The sequence below is a fragment of the Oryctolagus cuniculus genome, chromosome 4 (genome assembly GCF_964237555.1).
Source record: "Oryctolagus cuniculus chromosome 4, mOryCun1.1, whole genome shotgun sequence".
NCBI classification, from domain to species: Eukaryota; Metazoa; Chordata; class Mammalia; order Lagomorpha; family Leporidae; genus Oryctolagus; species Oryctolagus cuniculus.
In genome coordinates this window covers 90,299,808-90,319,409 of record NC_091435.1, presented here as the reverse complement: position 1 = coordinate 90,319,409, position 19,602 = coordinate 90,299,808, and the positions used below count along the sequence as shown (strand labels likewise).

At 38.9% G+C, this 19,602-nt stretch overlaps 1 protein-coding gene across 1 annotated transcript in view; it reads left to right on the top strand.

The window, feature by feature from the left end:
- TPRG1 (tumor protein p63 regulated 1) overlaps positions 1-18,368 on the top strand; it is a 156,734-nt gene extending 138,366 nt beyond the window's left edge. Inside the window, exons 5-6 of the mRNA XM_070072371.1 lie at positions 2,521-2,674; positions 16,766-18,368. Coding sequence (XP_069928472.1) covers positions 2,521-2,674; positions 16,766-16,960 — 349 coding nt within the window. The 3' untranslated portion in view covers positions 16,961-18,368. The remainder of the gene's footprint in view (positions 1-2,520; positions 2,675-16,765) is intronic.
- Positions 18,369-19,602: the final 1,234 nt, after the last annotated feature.

Sequence of the window (19,602 nt, the reverse complement as noted above, 5' to 3'; positions counted from 1 at the left end):
ACCTGGATAAAGTTTGAGGAGACCACAACTCTCATCAGCTCATTTCTGTCTGGTAGTGAGCGTTATGGAATGCCGTGGTATCTTCTGAGTCTCCATTTGCTCATCTATAGAAAGAAGGCAGTGCTAGAACTGTGGCACAGTGGGTTAAGCCACCGTCTGCAGCACCTGCATCTCATATGGGCAATGGTTCAAGTCCCAGCTACTCTGCATCTGATTTGGTTCCCTGCTAATGCACCTGGGAAAGCAGAAGATGGTCTGAGTACTTTGGTCCCTGTACCCACATGGAAGACCTGGATGAAACTTCTGGCTTCTGCCTTCGGTCTGCCCCAGCCTTGGCTGCTGCAGCCATTTGAGGAGTGAACAGCAGATGGAAGATTCTCCCTCTCCCTCTCCCTCTCCCTCTCCCTCTCCCTCTCCCTCTCCCTCTCCCTCTCCCTCTCCCTCTCCCTCTCCCTCTTTGCCTCTCCCTCTCCCTCTTTGCCTCTCCCTCTCCCTCTCTCTCTTTGCCTCTCCCTCTCCCTCTCCCTCTCAGAAGATCAGAAAAGCATCAATTGTCTTCCCAATTGTCGCAATGACATTTGATAAAAGAGATGACGATTAACAGCCCTCTTACACTGAAGGCTTTGCAGGAGGGCATGAGAGGCCCACCTTTGTTTTCTTCTTGTAGACATTACTTAGTTTTAGATTAATCTTCCTGCCTTTTACCCCAGGAGCTCAGGAAAGAAGGTTGACTGAACTTATAAATTTACAAGTTTATGATATCTCTGAGAAAGGTCTTTGTTATGGTCAAATTGATTGCTTCTCTAGAAATCAGGGTTCTTAAATTTCAGGCTTAAATTTCACTTGGGGCTTCCCTTTGGTAAAAAAATGTGAAGTGTACTTAACAGAGAAGCTATCTTGGCAGATTTTCATCCCCTTTGGATAAAATAGAAAATTACACCCAGCACATAAATTGAGATATGAAGCAGTAAATAATTTCATTGTGCAAATTGTTTTAATGGACTCAAACAGGAAGGATCTATTAACCAGCACACATGAAATATTCATTGAATTTAGGGTGTCAGGACAAAAAAGTAAAAGACTGCACGAAAATCCAGAATAGAGGATGACAGATGTCAGTATGGCAGCCTGGAAGGTGAGGGGCTGGGAAGGGAACTTTAGCCATGTATACAATATTTTTCTTTTCCTCTTCCTCTTTCTTATTTTCTTTCCTATTCTTTTTATTTTATTCTTCTTGGGCAAAGGATTAAGTACAAAAAAGTTGGGTGTCAAATATAATCATGAAAAATCTGAGGACTGAGCAGCAGAGTGTGCCAGGCTCTTTTCTTACATTCCTTTTGATAGACGCAGTTCAGGGATCAGCCGACGCGGGAGTGGGTATTATATGCACATGTGTGAGGTTGTGTTTATACACATCTCTCCATGGATAAACATTCAGAAACCACAATAGCATTCCCAAAGGAATCCTTCCTTAATACAGGAAGTGACAGCTTTGCAAAGGCACCACAATTAAGCTCTGGTTTTTCATTCTAGAAATCCAGGATTTAATTTCTAGAAAAAAAAAATCAAACCCCTGTGATGTTCCATAGGGCTGTTTAGAATTACAGGCAATGCAGTTTTAAAGCTGAATGAATGCAAGTCACCTGAGCTTGGTTTAACCTCCAGGCATCTACTTGCATTCAGAGATGTCTAAAAGCACAAACCATACATTCTTCCAGACACATCTGTAAGAAGACACAGAGATGGCAGTTTTGTTTTTCAGCACAGCCACATTCGTCTGCCATAATATACTTCCTACGCTCTTAAGCTGACTTCATTTTGCTAGGCTCTTGGGATCTGGGTCCTCCCATATGTTGTAGGCAATGATTGTGAATTTACTGGCAAAGAGAAGACACAGTTTGCTTAGGAAATTTGACATGTTTGTTGCTACAATTTCACTGGATGGAATGTGGGCAGGGAATAGAGGACACTGAGATACAGAAGCTGAGGTTACAGGAGGTTCTGAAGCGATCACCATTCCTCTTGGAGATCACATATGACCTGCCATTTAGGAAGTCTCATGTATCTTCTCATCAGCTCTTGGCTATGTTGACTATTTTGTGGGAATTGTCACTGTAGCCATGTCATCTCCTTTCTTCTCAAAACTGCCTCCCACTTTGACTGTTCCTGTCCACCTCTTTGACATCTCCTGTCTTCTTTCTCTTCTAATTGTTCCCATCAGGATGTGGACATGAAGTCCATATTTCCAGCTCAGGCCACTGTCCTGCACGCATATTTCTAAGCATTTCCACGTAGACTTCTTTGTAATATCTTGAACTCACCATGTTGAAACCAGATTCATTCTTTTTTTTCCTCTTTTCCTAAATTCCCTTGAACAATTCAACTAGATGGGCAATAAACCACTTACTTATTCCAGCTGCAATATAAGGCTAACTGAAGTATTGCATTTCTTTCCTCCTACCCTTTTCTTTTTGCTTTAATTCTAATGAAAATGACTAATGGAAAATCCTTTCCTTGTAGGAGACAAGGAGAAGGCCTTAGGATCTACTGGGGGAGTCCAGAGGACCAGTCACTGCTATCACGCTGGAACCCATGGTCCACTCAGGTTCCTTATGCTACCTTCACTGAGCACCCTATGAAATACACCAGTGAGAAATTCCTCGAAATTTGTAAGGTAGGAAGCAGGTGGGGCACTACTCTTAGATTAGCTTTATTGGTTGTTCTAGAATGTGTGCAGTTAAAATAAAACAAAAAAGACAAGATACAACCTGGGGTTTCTATAGACAAAATCCTGAAGTATGTGGACATTTTTAGTAAACAACGGAGCTGTTTTTTACTCATATGTAAGTAGCATGATGCTTCTCCCTTGAAAATTCCTTTAATGTAACATTGTTTGAAAATTGCATGTTGTCTGATTGCATGTATTGCCTATAGAGTATATGTAGTTTTTATAAGTACATCCTAATAATTTTATTCAAGGAAGAAATGTAGAATAGAGTAAACTATGTGTAGTCAGAGGTGGCTCTGTGGTCATGTTTAAGTAATTTCTCTCCTTTACATCCTGGTATCCACATCCCTAAAATGGAGATGGTAAACACTGCTCTTCCTCACAGCTTTGTTGGGTCTAGTACGTTTGATAGCATGCTCATAAGTACTGTCCACAAAGGGTAAAGCAATTAGGATTATTTCTATATCCTAAAGTCTCATCTCTTCAAGCATATTTTAAACTCATTAGTGGCCAGGACAGTAACTTCTACTGTTCATTCTTTCATCTTCCCCAGAAATCTTAAGTCGTGCTGGGACACCCTAAGTAGTCAGGAAGTGAAACAGTTGGAAGTGAAGGTTCAGTAAAGAATCAAACTTTGGGCCGGCCCCGCAGCTCACTAGGCTAATCCTCTGCCTGTGGCGCCAGCACCCTGGTTTCTAGTCCCAGTCAGGATGCTGGATTCTGTCCCGGTTGCCCCTCTTCCAGGCCAGCTCTCTGCTGTGGCCAGGGAGTGCAGTGGAGGATGGCCCAAGTCCTTGGGCCCTGCACCCGTGTGGGAGACCAGGAGAAGCACCTGGCTCCTGGCTTTGGATCAGCGCGGTGCGCCAGCCACAGCGGCCATTGTGGAGTGAACCAATGGAAAAAGAAGACCTTTCTCTCTGTCTCTCTCTCTCACTGTCCACTCTGCCTGTCAAAAAAAAAAAAAAAAAAAAAAAAGGTCAATCTTTGCAGGTACAACAAAACAACAGAGGCACGTGAGATTGCACTGATAAGCCTAGAAACCCTTACCTTCTGGATCCTTTGGTATCTGCCTTTATATTCTATTGTTTACTTCAGAATATTATAGCTCTTTACTTACTATAAATATAAAATTTTGTAATTCTTTCTTTGATAGGCTATCATGTATTATTTTAATATACCTATTCATGCCAGGGTATGTATATTAATGAAAATATGTATTTTAAATTGATAAATCCTCCTATTTTAAAAAGAGTTCAGGGCCAGTACTGTGGCATAGGGGGCTAGGCTCTGCCTGTGGTGCCAACGTCCCACATGGGCACCGGTTCAAGTCCGAGCTGCTGCACTTCTGATCCAGCTCTCTGCTATGGTCTGGGAAAGCAGTAGATGATAACCCAAGTGCTTGGGCCCCTGCACCTGAGTGGGAGACCTGGAAGAAGCTCCTGGCTCCTGGTTTCCAATCAGCTCAGTTCTAGCCGTTGTGGCCATTTGGGGAGTGAACCAGTGAACAGAAGACTTCTCTCTCTCTGCCTCTCTATAACTCTGCCTTTCAAATAAACAAACAAATAAATAAATCTTTAAAAATAATTCAAGGCAACCTATATGTGATTAGAGGCTAGATAGGATCTTCACTTCTGTTAATATAGAAGTAAGTATGCCTCGAATACCATTCTCCTCCCGGAATAAGTCCAGGGTCCTCTCAAAAAGTACGCTAATGTCTGCAGAGGCTCACGGTACCATGGGTTACCTCCAGCTCCAAGCTACTGCCGACACTAAATTAGCTCAGTGTGTGGGTCATGTTGCTACTCTTCATGTGATACTGCTATTGCACAATGCCTCCGCAGAAGTGTCTACATCAGCCGCTTGCCTAACGCTTCACAATCCAAAGCCAAGAAAACAAACTAAAATGACAACCAGTAAGGACACCATAACACTTGCACAAAGGCATTTATGTGAGAATACATTCACTGAGAACATCAGGGAGAGAATGTGTGAGTTTGCATTTTCCAAATCCCCTTAACTTCAAATGCAAAATCAGATTTCCCTGTTTTTAAAACTTCTAACTAATAACAGTACTCTGACACATTGTTTTATAATCCTCTCTCTCCTTTTTCTCCTGCCGTTGTCCCTCACAAACTTTTGTTCTTCTATCATTATTATTAACAATATAGAGCAGTTTGTTTTTCATTAAAACATCTGCTAATCCAAGTGAAAGAGCTTAATAACATCTTGTCCCAAAGATATTTCCCTTCTATAAAGGAAAACTGGTTCTAACCGTTAAAATAATAAATATTATTGAATTAATAGTAATTGTATTTTATTATAAGTCAAAATAAATACCAACTGCCTTGGTTATTACATCCATTTATTCCTGGGCCAAGTTTTCTCTTATTCATCATACCTGGTGCATTAGGTACTTATTCCCCGAGTGTCCTTTGCTGGAAGAAGTTCAGGGTGAGAGAGTTAAGAACAAGCTTTCCATGAGAGTATTTCAGGCATGGAAAGCCAAGACACTCTGGCAAAAAAAAAAAAAAAAAAAAAATCCTAAATGAAAGATCTCTGTGAGTGAGATCCCAGTGGAAAGAACAGGTCTTCAAAGAAGGAGGTACCTTTCTCTGAAGAGAGCAGAGAACCTCCACTTTGACTATGATCTTGTCTAAACAAGATAAGAGTCAGAGAACTCAAGGGGCTTCCATAGCCTTGGAAACTCATGACTGGTGCATAGGGAGATTACTGATGCCATAAACAGGAGTGTCAATTTGTAAAGTCAACAACAGGAGTCACTGTGCACTTACTCCTCATGTAGGATCTCTGTCCTTAATGTGCTGTACATTGAGACTTAATGCTATAATGAGTACTCAAACAGTATATTTCACTTTGTGTTTCTATGTGGGTGCAAACTGTTGAAATCTTTACTTAATGTATACTAAACTGATCTTCTGTAAAAAAAAAAAAAAAAAAAAAAAAAAAAAGAAGGAATTATCAACTCCCAACTTGATGCTCACTGGGATTAAACATGACAATAGGTCTGATCTGATTTCATCATCATTTAAAAAATCATCTATTATTTTTCACTTTATGTTTCTGTGTGGGAGCAAACTGTTGAAATCTTTACTTAATGTATGCTAAACTGATCTTCTGTATATAAAGAGAATCGAAAATGAATCTTGATGTGAATGGAAGGGGAGAGGGAGTGGGAAAGGGGAGGGTTGTGGGTGGGAGGGAGGTTATGGGGGGGAAGCCATTGTAAACCATAACCGTACTTTGGAAATTGATATTCATTAAATAAAAGTTAAAAAAAAAAAAGAACAAGCTTTATGAACTGCAGAGAAATACCACAATCTCGTAATATCTGATAGTGCTTTGATTGATAATGCTACATTTAATTACAATAATTTCAATAATAAGATAGAAAATAAAGTATCAAAGAAATTATGGAATGATTATTTTCCAAATATCAATGAATATAATTAGTAGACTAATTTTATCTTTACCTTCATAAATCAATGGCTAAAAGGGAATCTTAGCACTTTTTTTTAGCTGTTAACGGATAGAAGTAGGAAGAGCAGGGGTGTGTGTGCACACATGCATGTGAATCGGATGGGTGGCTAGTTGGTTAGTTTTCAGACAAATGAATGTTGTGGGTCTGTTAAGTATATTTCCTTTAAAATATTTCTCCTTCAATTATTATTCCAGATTTTCTTTTTCCTTCCTGGCAGCAGTCTGGCACTTTCACTTGCCAAATCATTTATTATTCAAAGGCCACCCCAAGTCCCAGCTCTCTAGGAAAATAAATGATCTCCATCTGGGATGTGAGACGATAAGTACTTTGATCCAGTTCTTAGAGTATTAGTTTCCTTTTTGTTGTTAGTTTATATGTCACAATATTATCTGTGTTTAGGACATTTTCCAAGATTGGCTTTGATTAAGACCCAGTTATATTAATGTAAAAGAATAAATACATAAAACGATAATTTGGGAGATCTAGATTCCCTTTTATGTGAGTGTTTTTATATAACATAAGATTTTAAAGCAGTGTTATAAACTTTTTTTTTTATCTCTGTAATGAATGAAATAGGGAAAAGTAGAAGAATATGGGGAGAAATATGTAATTAAACCAAATACCTGAAACAATTTAATTAAATTTAACAAACCTATTGTTGTAGAGATGAAAGAATGATGTAGAGTTCAGTTACACACAGACAACCTTTTCAAATTATTTGCAATCTAATGGAATGTATTAAAGTGTTCAGGGACAGGCACTGTGATGAGTGGGTTAAGCTGCCACTGGGGATGCCACATCTCATATCTGAGTGTCTGGGATAGAATCCAGCTTTGCTTCAAATTCAGCTTCCACATAATAGGCAGCTCATGATGGATGAAGTACTTGTGTCTCTGCCACCCATGTGGGAAACATAGATGGAGCTCTAGGCTCCAGACCTTGATCTGGTCCAGCCCTGACTGCTGCTGCTATTTGAGAGTGAGCCAGCAGATGGAAAACTCTCACTGGCTCTCTTACTCTCTCTCTCTCCCTGTCACTCTGCCTTTCAAATAAATAAAAATGCATAAGTAACTTTAATAAAAAATATTCAAACTTATTTTTACCCAGAGTCTTTCTTCTATAGCACCTGGAACAACAAGTGCTAGTCAACAAAGCTTTTCTGACACTCACCAAGTACACCTGTTAGAATTATTGTTGGGGCCAACACTGGGGTGTAGAGGGTAGAGCCACCACCTGCAGTGCCAGCATCCCATATGGGCATCGGTTTGAGTCCCAGCTGCTCCATTTTCAATCCAGCTCTCTGCTATAGCCTGAGAAAGCAGTAGAAGATGGCCCAAGTCCTTAGGCCCCTGCACCCACGTGGGAGACCCAGAAGAAGCTCCTGGATCCTGGCTTAGGATCAGCACAGCTCTGGCCATTGCGGCCTATAGGGGAGTGAACCAGCAGATGGAAGACCTCTCTCTCTCTCTCTCTCTCAAATAAAATAAGTAAATCTTTTTTTAAAAAAAGAATTATTGTTGAGGGTACAAACATAAACAATACAATAGTTTTGCCTTTGTGGATACAATTATTTTAAAAAAGAGACACATTTAAATCAAATGGTAGGAAAAAGAATACTGTCTAAAACAAAGGTTTGGATCAAGTGAAAATACATCTTCATGAAGGTATATGGAATATTTATAGATAAAGTATAAAGTATAATAACTAAAGTTCTATCTTAGATATTCCTCACTGTAATTATAAGAGCTCACAAAACAGATAAATAAGAGCCTAACCTAAGTTAGGGAGAGTAGAAAGGAACAAAGGTAAGGAAATTTTGAGTTACTCAAGATATAGAATTAACAGAATCAAGTAACTGATAAGCTCTAGAAGGTGTTGGATAAGAAGTCAATGTTGATAGAGTTCTGGGTTAGAAAGAGAGTGATTCCATTAAATTGAAATGGTTAAAACTAGAAAAAGAATAGGTTAGGGTTTAGTTTAGTTGAGGACATTTTGCAGTATGAAATATCCATAGAACACAGGGTTGGCTTGGTTGTCAAGCACTTAGACAAGTAGGTCTGAGCTCAGGACAGACAGCTGAGCTAGAAGTTTCAGCTTCAGGCCATGTAACAATGGGTCAGAGCTGAACTATAGGGCTGCTTGCTCAGGAAAGTACCCAAGGAAGGAGCATCAACACATATAATTGCATTCAAATTTAAATTTATTTATTTCTAAACTTCAACATTGCTCTACATAATCTCTCTCAAATTTGTGCAGCAATGTTCAAATGTGTTATTTCTCCCCTTATGCATCTCATGAACTCTGTATTCCTCACACATCTGGCAAATAGAGTAGCTAAATGGCCTTTTTCTAGTCATGCTTATCTGTCCACACATATTCCTTGGGTTACTTTCTTTCTTTTTTAAATATTTCTTTTTTATTAATTTGAAAGGCATTACAGAGAGAGAGGGAGAGACAGACAGAGATCTTTTATCTGCCGGTTCACTCCCCAAATGGCTGCAATGGCTCTGGCTGAGCAGAGCTGAAGCCAGGAGCCAGAGCTTCATTCAGGTCTCCCAAGTGTGTGCAGGGGCCCAAGAACTTGGGCGGTCTTCTGCTGCTTTCCAAGTTGGATTAGCAGGAAGCCGGAACAGAAGAGGAGAAACCAGTGTCTAACAGGCACCCGCATGGGATGCTTGCATCACAGGCAGCGGCTTTAACTGCTATGCCACGTTGCTTGGCTCTTAGGTTACTGTCATAAAACAATTATAAAATCATAAAATAGTAATTTTTGGTATTGATTTTACTGTAACAATAAATAAATTTCTTCTCTTGAGCTTTATACTTATGGATTATAGATTGATATTTTCATTTAATTCAATTAAACACTAGAAGATCAAAATAATTGTCTTCATTTTACTTTTCTAATAGAATTTTATTTTTTCTAAACATTTCTATTTCTCTTTCTTCTCTTCTTTTTCTTTTATTTTTTTAAAGCAAAAATGGTGAAGGAGAGGCTCACTTTGTTTGTTCTATTCACTGATTCACTTCCCAAAAGTCCATAACAACCAAAGCTAAGCCAGGCCAATATCCAGGAATCAGTTTGATTCAAACTCTGTCTCATAGGTGGGAATCATCATCTGCTGCCTACAAGGGTGCCCATTAGCAGGAAAGTGGATTAGAATGGAGTAGCTGGAACTTGAACCAGGCACTCTGATAAAGGATGTGGGCAGCCCAAGCTGCAGCTAAAATGCTGCACTAAATACCCACTCCTATCTTTGCTTTAAAATTGAAAACACTTCATCATAGGGATTAAGTGTATTGAGTAAATCCATGCAATAATAGCCCTAGATGCACACTCAAATAGTTTGCTAATACGCAGGAAAATGGGTATAAGTCTGGGTGTATTTTGTATGTGAATGTATGTATGTGACTGTAAATGCAAGAGAAAACAGGAGAAAGACTAATGTGTGTATTCATATTTATTGATGTGGTTTGATACTATGCATTGCAACCTGGCTCAACTTTTTTCAGTTATTTTATCTACTTTGCAGTTGCAACTTGTAGCCTTATTTTTCCTTTTTTTTTTTTTTATCATTAGTTTTGCTGGATTCCTGGATTATGTAGGCAATATTGCAGGGAAGAGCTGGTGACCACGCCCAAAGCTGGTGAATAATCATGAATGGATTACAGCTTCTTTCCTGACATTTTGACCTGTCCTCTTAAGGAGATCATTAAACCAAGGGAGCAAGAATATGAAGTTAATTTGTTTGCTAACAATTTGGCTCACTTTCATTGAAGGATTGAAGAGTGGGGTAGGATGATGTTTGGAAACCTCTCCTGTGTAGGAAAAATGTAGCTTCTACACACCTGAACTTACCCACACTCATGGTATCTTAGCAAAGCTAATTCCAGGGAGTATGTGCAAGGATAGTGTATATATTCATCCTGCAGTGTGACTTCCCAAGGAGAATCAAATACTGAGTACTGGGTGAGCACTCGATTTCAGAATGCTTTCCTCTCTACACAAGGCAGCTGAAAACCTGTAGCCTGAAGGCTTAGAAAACCTGCTCAGCAGAGGAATGTGAGCCTGCAGGCATGAAACCTAGTCCCTTTGCCCAGTGTAAACAGGAAGCAAATGACGGTTGTAATAAGGAAAACTGAGACTGTAGGCAGTGAACTGTTGGCAGACAGCACCTGAAGGAGCCAGGGGCCCAGGCACTCAGCTGGTAAATAATTGCTCTAAAGTCAAGAATACTCCACCCCCCACCCCCATGCCCACTGCTATATTTTACGCTAACCAATACCCAGCCCCTGTGTAATCAGAGTTGTTAAAACTTAACCCCCCATTTTGGAAACTGGAATAAAAGAAGGAGCCAGAGGTGGGTGTATAAAAGCTTTTAGAGAAAAGTATGTGGCTGGTGGCATTCATATCAGATGACACAGCGTTCCCGTCACACAGATTGAGTTCAGGTGCTTAAAATGCTCCAAGAGCCAGCTTGGGGACTTGGCCTTTTGTCTGCCCCTCCTTCAGTGCACTACTTATTCTATAAGCATGTCCCCCACCTCCCGCCCCAAACACGCACCCCAGAAATGACTGGAAGTGAAGTGCATCTGACTCTAATGAAATGCCAAGTTCATTGAGTGTGAAGAAGTGTCAACTTTTTCTTCTCAGCATTTAGATTTTGAGGCCACAAAGGATTCTCATGAAATGGAGCACATGATGAAAAACATACAATAATCCAATGTGACAAACAGTTGTGGATCTGTGAAAAGGCAGTTTGATAATTCAGATCATGTTGGCTATGGAAATGTTGAGATGAATTGCAGTTTTTAGGAGATCAGGATTCAATGATGCTGATAATGATATCAATTATGGAAAAAAAAAACCCGCAAAGTTAATATTCTTGGTTATTGACAAAAGCTTCCTTCATGGCCTTTGCTGTATGACTCCCAGTTCAAGTCTCATCTCATTCTACTTCCATTCCTGCAATACATGAGCACACAGCCACGCACACACACAGACACATATAACTTACATACAAACTCTTTAGTTGACTTCATCTTTACAATGACACTGTGAGTTTTACGTGATCAATTTAATTATATTATGGAAAAAGGAAACATAAATTTAGAGAAGTTGAATAACTTGTACAAAGTCACACAGCCAGTGAATGCCACGGCTACAACTTAAGATCAGGTGTGTGTGATCCCAGTACTCAAGTTACATCATGTAATATACACTACCTTGAAGTTCAGTGGTCCATAAGAGGGGGTGATTTTGCCCCAGGAAGGTTTTGGCAATGCCTGGAGATATTTCTGGTTGTCACGCTTGGAGTGTGATTGCTATGGATATCTGGTGGGTAGGTGCAAGACATGCTGCTTAACACTCTAACATGTAAAGCCATTCTCCTCCATAGTAAAGAATTATCTGCCCCCAAATAGCAATAGTACCAAGGTGGGGAGACTTTGTCTTAGCCATATAGAGGTATAAAGGCAGTCCTATTTATGACTCTAGCTTTTAGAAAACTGGATGAGGGGCTGGCACTGTGGCTTAGCGGGTAAAGCTGCCACCCACAGTACCAGCATCCCATATGGGCACCGGTTCAAGTCCTAGCTGCTCCACTTCCAATCCAGCTCTCTGCTATGGCCTGGCAAAGCAGTAGAAGATGGCCCAAGTCCTTGGGTCCCTGCACCCACCTGCAAGGCCCAGAAGAAGCTCCTGGCTCCTGGCTTCAGATCAGCGCAGCTCCTGCTGTTGCAGCCATCTGGGGAGTGAACCAGCAGATGGAAGACCTCTATCTCTCTCTCCCCTTCTGCCTCTGTAATTCTGCCTTTCATATAAATAAATTAATCTTTAAAAAAACTGGATGAAATATTTAAGTGTAGGTGTAAATGAATTGTACTAAAAGGAAAGATTAGCCTTCAGTATATGGGAATGCATTATGCAGGAGATAGGATTTGAGCTTGGTTATGAAAGATGGATAGGAATATGAGTATTACAGATCTTTGTAGATTGAATCATAGATTATTAGAGCTAGAAGTTCCTAGGCAATCTATGTCCAGTGATTTTCATCTTAAAATCTTTTAAAATTAAATATTACTCAGAAATAAAACATATAAACTGGAGAGAGAGAGAGGGAGAGAGAGAGGGAGAGGGAGAGTGAGAGGGAGAGGGAGAGAGGGAGAGAGGGAGAGAGAGAGAGAGAGAGAAGCTCTCAGTGATGTGGTTGATGGGATTGAAGAAGTAACTTGCTTGGCTTTTGCCTTTTCTTCCCACATCCTCTTCCTAGACTCTCAGGTACCAATTGTTCCAAAGATATTAACAATGACACCTTCTCTATTTTCAGAAGAATCAAGATTTGGATGAAAAATTACCTGTGGTCACCCAAACTTTGAATAAATCTTGTGTTCAGCTTGCAACACTGGTATCCCATATTGAAGTGCCCATTTGAATCCCAGCTTTTTCACATCTGATCCAGCTCTCTGCTAATGTGTCTGGGAAAGCAGTGGAGGATGGCTCAGGTACTAGGGTCCTTTTGGCGTTCCAGTCTCCTGGCTTCATCCTGGCTCAGTCCTGGCTGTTGTGGCCATTTGAGGAATGAACTGGTGGATGCAAGATTCTCTCTCTCTCTCTCTCTTTCTCTGTAGTTCTGCATTTCGAATAAATAAATGAACTTTTTAAAATAAAAAACTACTTAGTTCCACATTTTTCTATTTCTTTGTCAACAAAAAATCAGTCCTTTCATAAATTAGATTTTAATACTATGTTTACTAAGTATTAGATTTTAATTGTACTGCTCATAATAGCAGTATTGTATAGAAGGGAGGACTTTGGGGATTAGGTGAGGAGATGTACATTCAAGCCACTGCTCAGCTGCCTTATCATTTGACACTGACAGATTTCTGAAACACTTGGACTCTCAGTTTACCTATTAAATCCCCTATACTTTGCTCAATAACATTTTTTTCAATTTGTTGATTTCTATCCCCTGTCCTATGCAAGGGTACTTCAGAAAGATCATGGAAATATGGAATTAAAAGATATGTTTATTTTGGTGCAAACATAATTTGAAGTCCATGCATGGGTTTTCATAATATGCATTGCACATGAATCTTTTGAAGTACCCTCATAACCTATCTTGTTTAGGCTACTAACTACACTTTATGAATATAATTTTTGAGTTTTGGATCTGTAGTTATTCCTTTGGACATTCCTTTGCTTTCATGACCTTCTGCTTCTGATGACTGTGGTCAGTTATTTTTTAGAATGTCTCTCAATTTTGGTTTGCCTGATGCTTTCTAATGACTAGAAAAAGATCCAATTTTTCTCTTTTACATAGATGTTACCCAATTAAATGTCATATAAATGTTACCCATATAAATGTCACTTTAAATAAAATAGAGAGGGAAAATATTTTGCTTTTTGAGAACTCACAGATGTTGAGGTACTCTAGTACATTCTATCTTATTTTATCATCAAAAAATTAATTTATTTTACCTCTGATGTTATTTTAAAAGCCGTGATTTCAATGCTTTTCAAAACAGCAAGCTGAGACTCAAAAAGAGGAATTGAATGTACAATGTCACACAGCTAGTATGCTTCAGAAATTTCATTTGCTTGACATTTTCTTTTCATTTGAGTTATTCCAGCTAGTAATGATAAATAAATTCTTCCAAGTTTTAGGGTTTTTTCTTTTTATAAAAAATATGTATTTATTTGAAAAACAGACTTACAGAGAGCGAGAGAGTGAGAGTGAGAGTGAGAGTGAGAGGAAGGAAGGAAGGAAGGAAGGAATCTTCCATTCACTAGTTCCCTCCCCAGATGGCCACAATGGCCAGGGTTGGTCCAGGACAAAGATTTTCTCAGGTGCATTATCAAGGAACCAGATGTCAATTTACTAAAAAAAATCATAATAAAACCAATGTGAAAAATATACATTAGGGGGAAAGACTGTAGGCTTCTCTTACTGGAATTCATTGAATTACCACAAGTGGATACTCTTGTGTTAATCACATAAAGCAAAAATTGGCCTCTTTGTGAAGAAAAAAGGAAGAACAATGATCTCTTTATAGAGAATACTTAATAATTTGGGTTGGACTTGGAATGAACTCTGTTTTAATTTAGAACAGAGAGCCATTGCCTAGGAAATAGATTGGGTCTCTTTGTGAATAGGCTAAGACCAATATTCCTAGTATTCTACTCACCATGATGTAGAAGTAGAGTGACTGCAGATAACTCATTTACCTTCTACATTTCTAGCAAGGAAATGATGACACTTTTTTTTTTTTTTTTTGATTCACCTGATAGATTTTATTGGAATGAGATAATGGATGTAAAAGGGCTTACTGAAAATCCAAAGAGATGGACTTTCCTCATTTAGACCCTTGTTTACATCTCTGGAATTCTCCCTGAATTACTCTCCTCTTTTTAAGGAAAATAAGGAACTGTAGTGCAACATGGCCCGTTGAAAAATAATTTTGGGGGACACATTGAACTTAAAAGTACAGGAGTGAGCTCATTTAGTAATTTAATTGAGTTTTGCGAGAATTCATCTCTCTATATGTCTTTGTTCTTTCATCTTTGTTGGTTTCCTGCTTAGTCAGGTTTACTCTATATGAAAAAAAAAATAACTACATAAACCTCCAGTTTTATATTCTATCAGTTTGACAACCAAATTTGTCATATGCCCATACCTAAATCAATCTCTGTGACCAGACCAGTGGATTTCTCTAGTTAGGCTTGAGAACATCAACTTCGTTTAAACTGTTGATGTGTTGCCTAACAATGTTTCAGTCAGCAATGGATCACATATGCAACAGTGGACTCATAAATTTGTCTTACTTGATTACGTTACAGCTGTCTTAGTTTGTGTTGAGAATATCCTATTATGTTCAAAAAATGGCATTAGCTAGTGATGCATTTATCACAAATTAATGGGGCTCACGCAGGTAAAGCCACCGGCTGCAGTGCCACCAACACATATGGGCACCAATTCAAGTCTTGGCAGCTCCACTCCCAATACAACTCTCTACTGTAGCCTGGGAAAGCAGTGGAAGATGTCTCAAGTCCTTTGGCCTCTGCACTCATTTGAGAGATCCAGAAGAAGCTCCTGGCTCCTGGCTCCTGGCTTCAGCTCAGCTCTGTTATGGCCATTACAACCATTTGGGGAGTGAACCCCTCTCTCTCTCTCTCTCTCTCTCTCTCTCTCTGCCTCTCTGTAACTCTGTGTTTCAAATAAATAAATAAATCTTTTTGAAAAAAAGAAATAAATTAATATACCTGCTGCTAGGTGATATGCGACTTTCTGAACTAAGAGGAAGATGGTAAGTCTCTGAAGAGAAATCTAGATATTCTTCGTGGAAAGGATGCTGAACTGGCAAATACAGCAGGTATCCATTTGGCTGTTCTAACCTGTTGAACTTCATTTTTATCTGTTGAAATCCTATTATTCTTGTAAGGATCATATCAATTATCTGCTTTTGAATTAATTCTGATCCTTTAACCATGTGCATGTCTCCCTCTTTTGACTTCTTTTACCTTTTAATACTTTCTTTACAGCTTATATTAGTGGACTTTGTTTAACCATCACAAGTTCATTTCTAGATTTTCTGTTATAGTGAATCTTCTTCGAGGGCAGACTATATCTTACTTGAAATCTTCAGCAGCACCCAAGAAGTGTCTGATTAATAATAGATTATCAGCAAATATTTATTAAATTGACTTCTTAATGTTGTACAAATAATGAATAATGAAAAGTAAAGAAGACAAGGAAGGCAATTTTATTATGTACATAGCTTTTTAACTGATTAATTTATTAAAAGACCAGCAGAAGCAATGTTAGCTATTCTGAAAATAAATTTATGTATAAGAAATAAGAAGTGGTGTAGCAGGTAGAGCCACTGTTTATGATGCTGGCATCCCATATGGGTGCCTGTTTGAGTCCTGTCTGCTCAACTTCTGATCCAGCTCCTTGCAAATGACCTGGGAAAAGTAGCAGAAGATGCCTAAAGTGCTTGGACCCTGCCACTCATGTGGGAGACCCTGATGAAGCTTCTAGCTCCTGGTTTCAACCTAGCCCAGCCCTGAGTGTTACAGGCTCTGGGGAGTGAACAAATGGGTAGAAGATCTCTCTAACTCTGACTTCAAATAAATAAATTAATTTAAAAAATAGGGGGGCATCATTGTGGCATAACAGGTTAAGCTACCACCTGCTTCACCTGCATCCCATATGGCGACCAGTTCAAGTCCCAGCTTCTCCACTTCCAATCCAGCTCCCTGCTAATGGGACTGGGAAAGAAGCAGAAGATGGCCCAAGGGCTTGGGTCCTTGCCACCCATGGAACATGGCCCAAGTGCTTGTGCCCCTGTCACCCTCATGCAAGACCCGGAAGAAACTCCTGCCAAATTAATAAATAAATCTTAAAGAAACAAACATACAAACAAAAAGAAGTAAGGAAAACTACAGCTCTAGGAGAAAGATAAATAACAGAGGGGAGGGGAGTCCCTAGACCTACTCTGCATTCACTAACTCAGTGCCTTCTCCCTTTCTTCTTCAGTTGTCTGGGTTCACGTCTAAGCTTGTTCCAGCTATCCAGAATGCCCACAAGAACGCCACTGGATCCAGCAGAGGAAAGGGCCTGGTGGTGTTAACTGAACCCATTGTGATCGAGACCTACACAGGCCTAATGTCATTCATTGGAAACCGCAACAAACTGGGGTATTCCCTTGCCCGTGGAAGTATTGGTTTTTGACTCTTTTATCCATCATAAGTGAAGATTATGTTCCAGCCCACTGTATTTTTGGACTGACTGATTATTTTTAAAGAGTGCTACATGATTTTGAATATTTGATATTTCAGGAAATCTAAAACCTTGATTGATAGATACATCCTTCTGATCATAAATAAAACAATCAAATTTCCTTAAAATCTGAAGATAAATACTTCTGAGCCCATCAAAAAAATGTTATCACATGAGGACTTTATTACAAACTTAAGGTAGACTGTCTGAGTTATAGTTTATCCTGCTCCCTAATTGTAGGCATTTTCCAGGTCTTAGTCTTCTGTACTCTTATTTAATGTTTCACTGAGGTGCCACCATCTTTATTATTTTAGCCACTAGTTATAAGGGGATGACTTCTATATACTCATGCTCATCTCTGCTATTTATCCAAAATTCAGTTTTGCATTTTCATCTGTCAGTAATCTACGTATCACTCTTTCAATGGCCCCTCATATTCACATTTCAAAATCCTGTATTTCCCTGTAACATTTTTGTGGTGCTAGTAATCCATCCCTGATACTCATCAATTCATAGTTCTCTGAATTCTTTGTCAAATACATTCCATGTCAAATACATCCCATATGGCTTAACATGTACCCCAATGCCCAGATATCCAACTCAGAGATCATTGTTCTTTTAAAATTGTTCATTTATTATGTCTCCTTTCCATTCTCAGTACTATGTCATTTGATCAAGTTTTTAATTCTACTCACCTGATTATTGCTACAGATTTTTACTTGGGATCCCTGTTCCAATCCATCCTGCACTTGACTGCCATCTCCTAAAGCACAATTTGATTGTATCAACCCCTAAGGAGGAACTTTCAATGGGTCATGTCCTTGTGTAGTTTTTCCCTCAAGTATTTCTTTCATTAGCAGACCACTTTCTTCTAATGAAAACTTTTGCAGAAGCCCAATATATAAAACAGATAAAAGTAGGACCGCTATATTTGCAGTGGAGATGGGAAAACCTCCTTCTTTTAAAAGATCTCAGAAGTGCAACACTTAGAGTGTCCAAGGATTTCACAGAGTTTTGATGACCATATTTTAAAAATGCTGTCTTAACTCATTTTATTTCTGTTTCTCTTTTTCCTTTTAATTCTTTTTACCCCCCTCTTCCTGAGTTAGATCTAATTTTGAAAAACCTCAGGACATTATCTCCTCTGTTCTTGTCTCTTCAAGTTTCTTTTCTTTTTCAGGTGAAAATTTTATGTTATTTAAATTTATTGAGGAATAAGCTTCAAATTTGAATACCATAAACATTATTACAGTAAGCTTTTCGCCTTTTCTGAAATTCAATATCTCTTTGACACCCTCCTTGGTATTTAATGTTACAATTCCAGTTAGTTTTTTAGTTGAAGTTTACTTTAAAATATTTCCTTCAAATAGATTATTTTTCTTAGTTTTCAGGGTTTATTCTTTGATGCATTCATAAACATTAATTTGATGCAGATATTCAAAACTTTAAGTCTTGAAAACTTTCATTTTGACTTTGTCTTTATTTACTTTCATTAATACTTCTTTCCTTTCCATCTTTCCCCTTCACAGCTTCCAGATTTTTACCCTTATGATGGCAAATATTGTTATAGTCCCCAAGGCAGGGAACTTTTATTCAAACTGTAAAAGGAAATGTTGAAATCCTTAGCTGTCCTGTCAACAGTAGTGGAATGAAAAGTCGTTGGATTGTTTTGGCAGTGGTTCTGAAGCAGGCATTATTGGCAAATTATTATAATATTGCTCTCCAAAAAACCCCCACACGCCTCAAGATAGGGCATTTGTTGACAGAAATCTCAGAAATGTCCTGCACATTCTTTGGAGTTACCATTTAAGATCAGCATGACAATTGACTTCTCTCTGCACATTTGTCCCCCTTGTACTCTAAGCCAGACTGCTCCCAAATGACCTTCTAAAGTACCCAATGGACCATCATCAATGGAAACAGCTTAGAAGGGATAGGAGGAGGGAGAGATGTCTTAGTCTTGAGATCCAGTCTGTAGCAACAGGGTAAGCATTTAATGGAACCCAAACTGTTTCATATGAACTCAAAGATGATGTGAGAACCATCTTTACATTTCACTAAGACTGTCATATTGGACATTCCATGAACTGTTAAATGGGATCTAGAAAGCAAGGTTATGACCACAGGGTGAAGAAATTCAGGAATTTGAGTAGTAGCTCAAGATAAGAAGAACTTATTACAGTTACACATATCCAATGATGGAATGGTTTGCCTCTTGAAATAATGAGCCCACCATCACTTGGCATGTTAAAAGAGGGACCAGATGATTGGTATATTCCTTTAAGACCAGTGCCCTTCTGGTTCTCCAAACAATTGTGGCTAATGATTAGATAATTACATCTTTTTTTTTTTTTTTTCTAAATAAGACCCTGAATATTTACTTTAGCTGTCTTAAATTTTAATTTCCTTATCTCCAAATTGGGAGTGATAACCACTTCTGCCTAGTTCATAAAGGTCCTGTGAGGACTTAATGAAGCAAAGTTAATTTTTTTTTTGACAGGCAGAGTTAGACAGTGGGAGAGAGAAACAGAGAGAAAGGTCTTCCTTTTTCCGTTGGTTCACCCCCCCAAGTGGCCTCTACGGCCGGTGCTGCA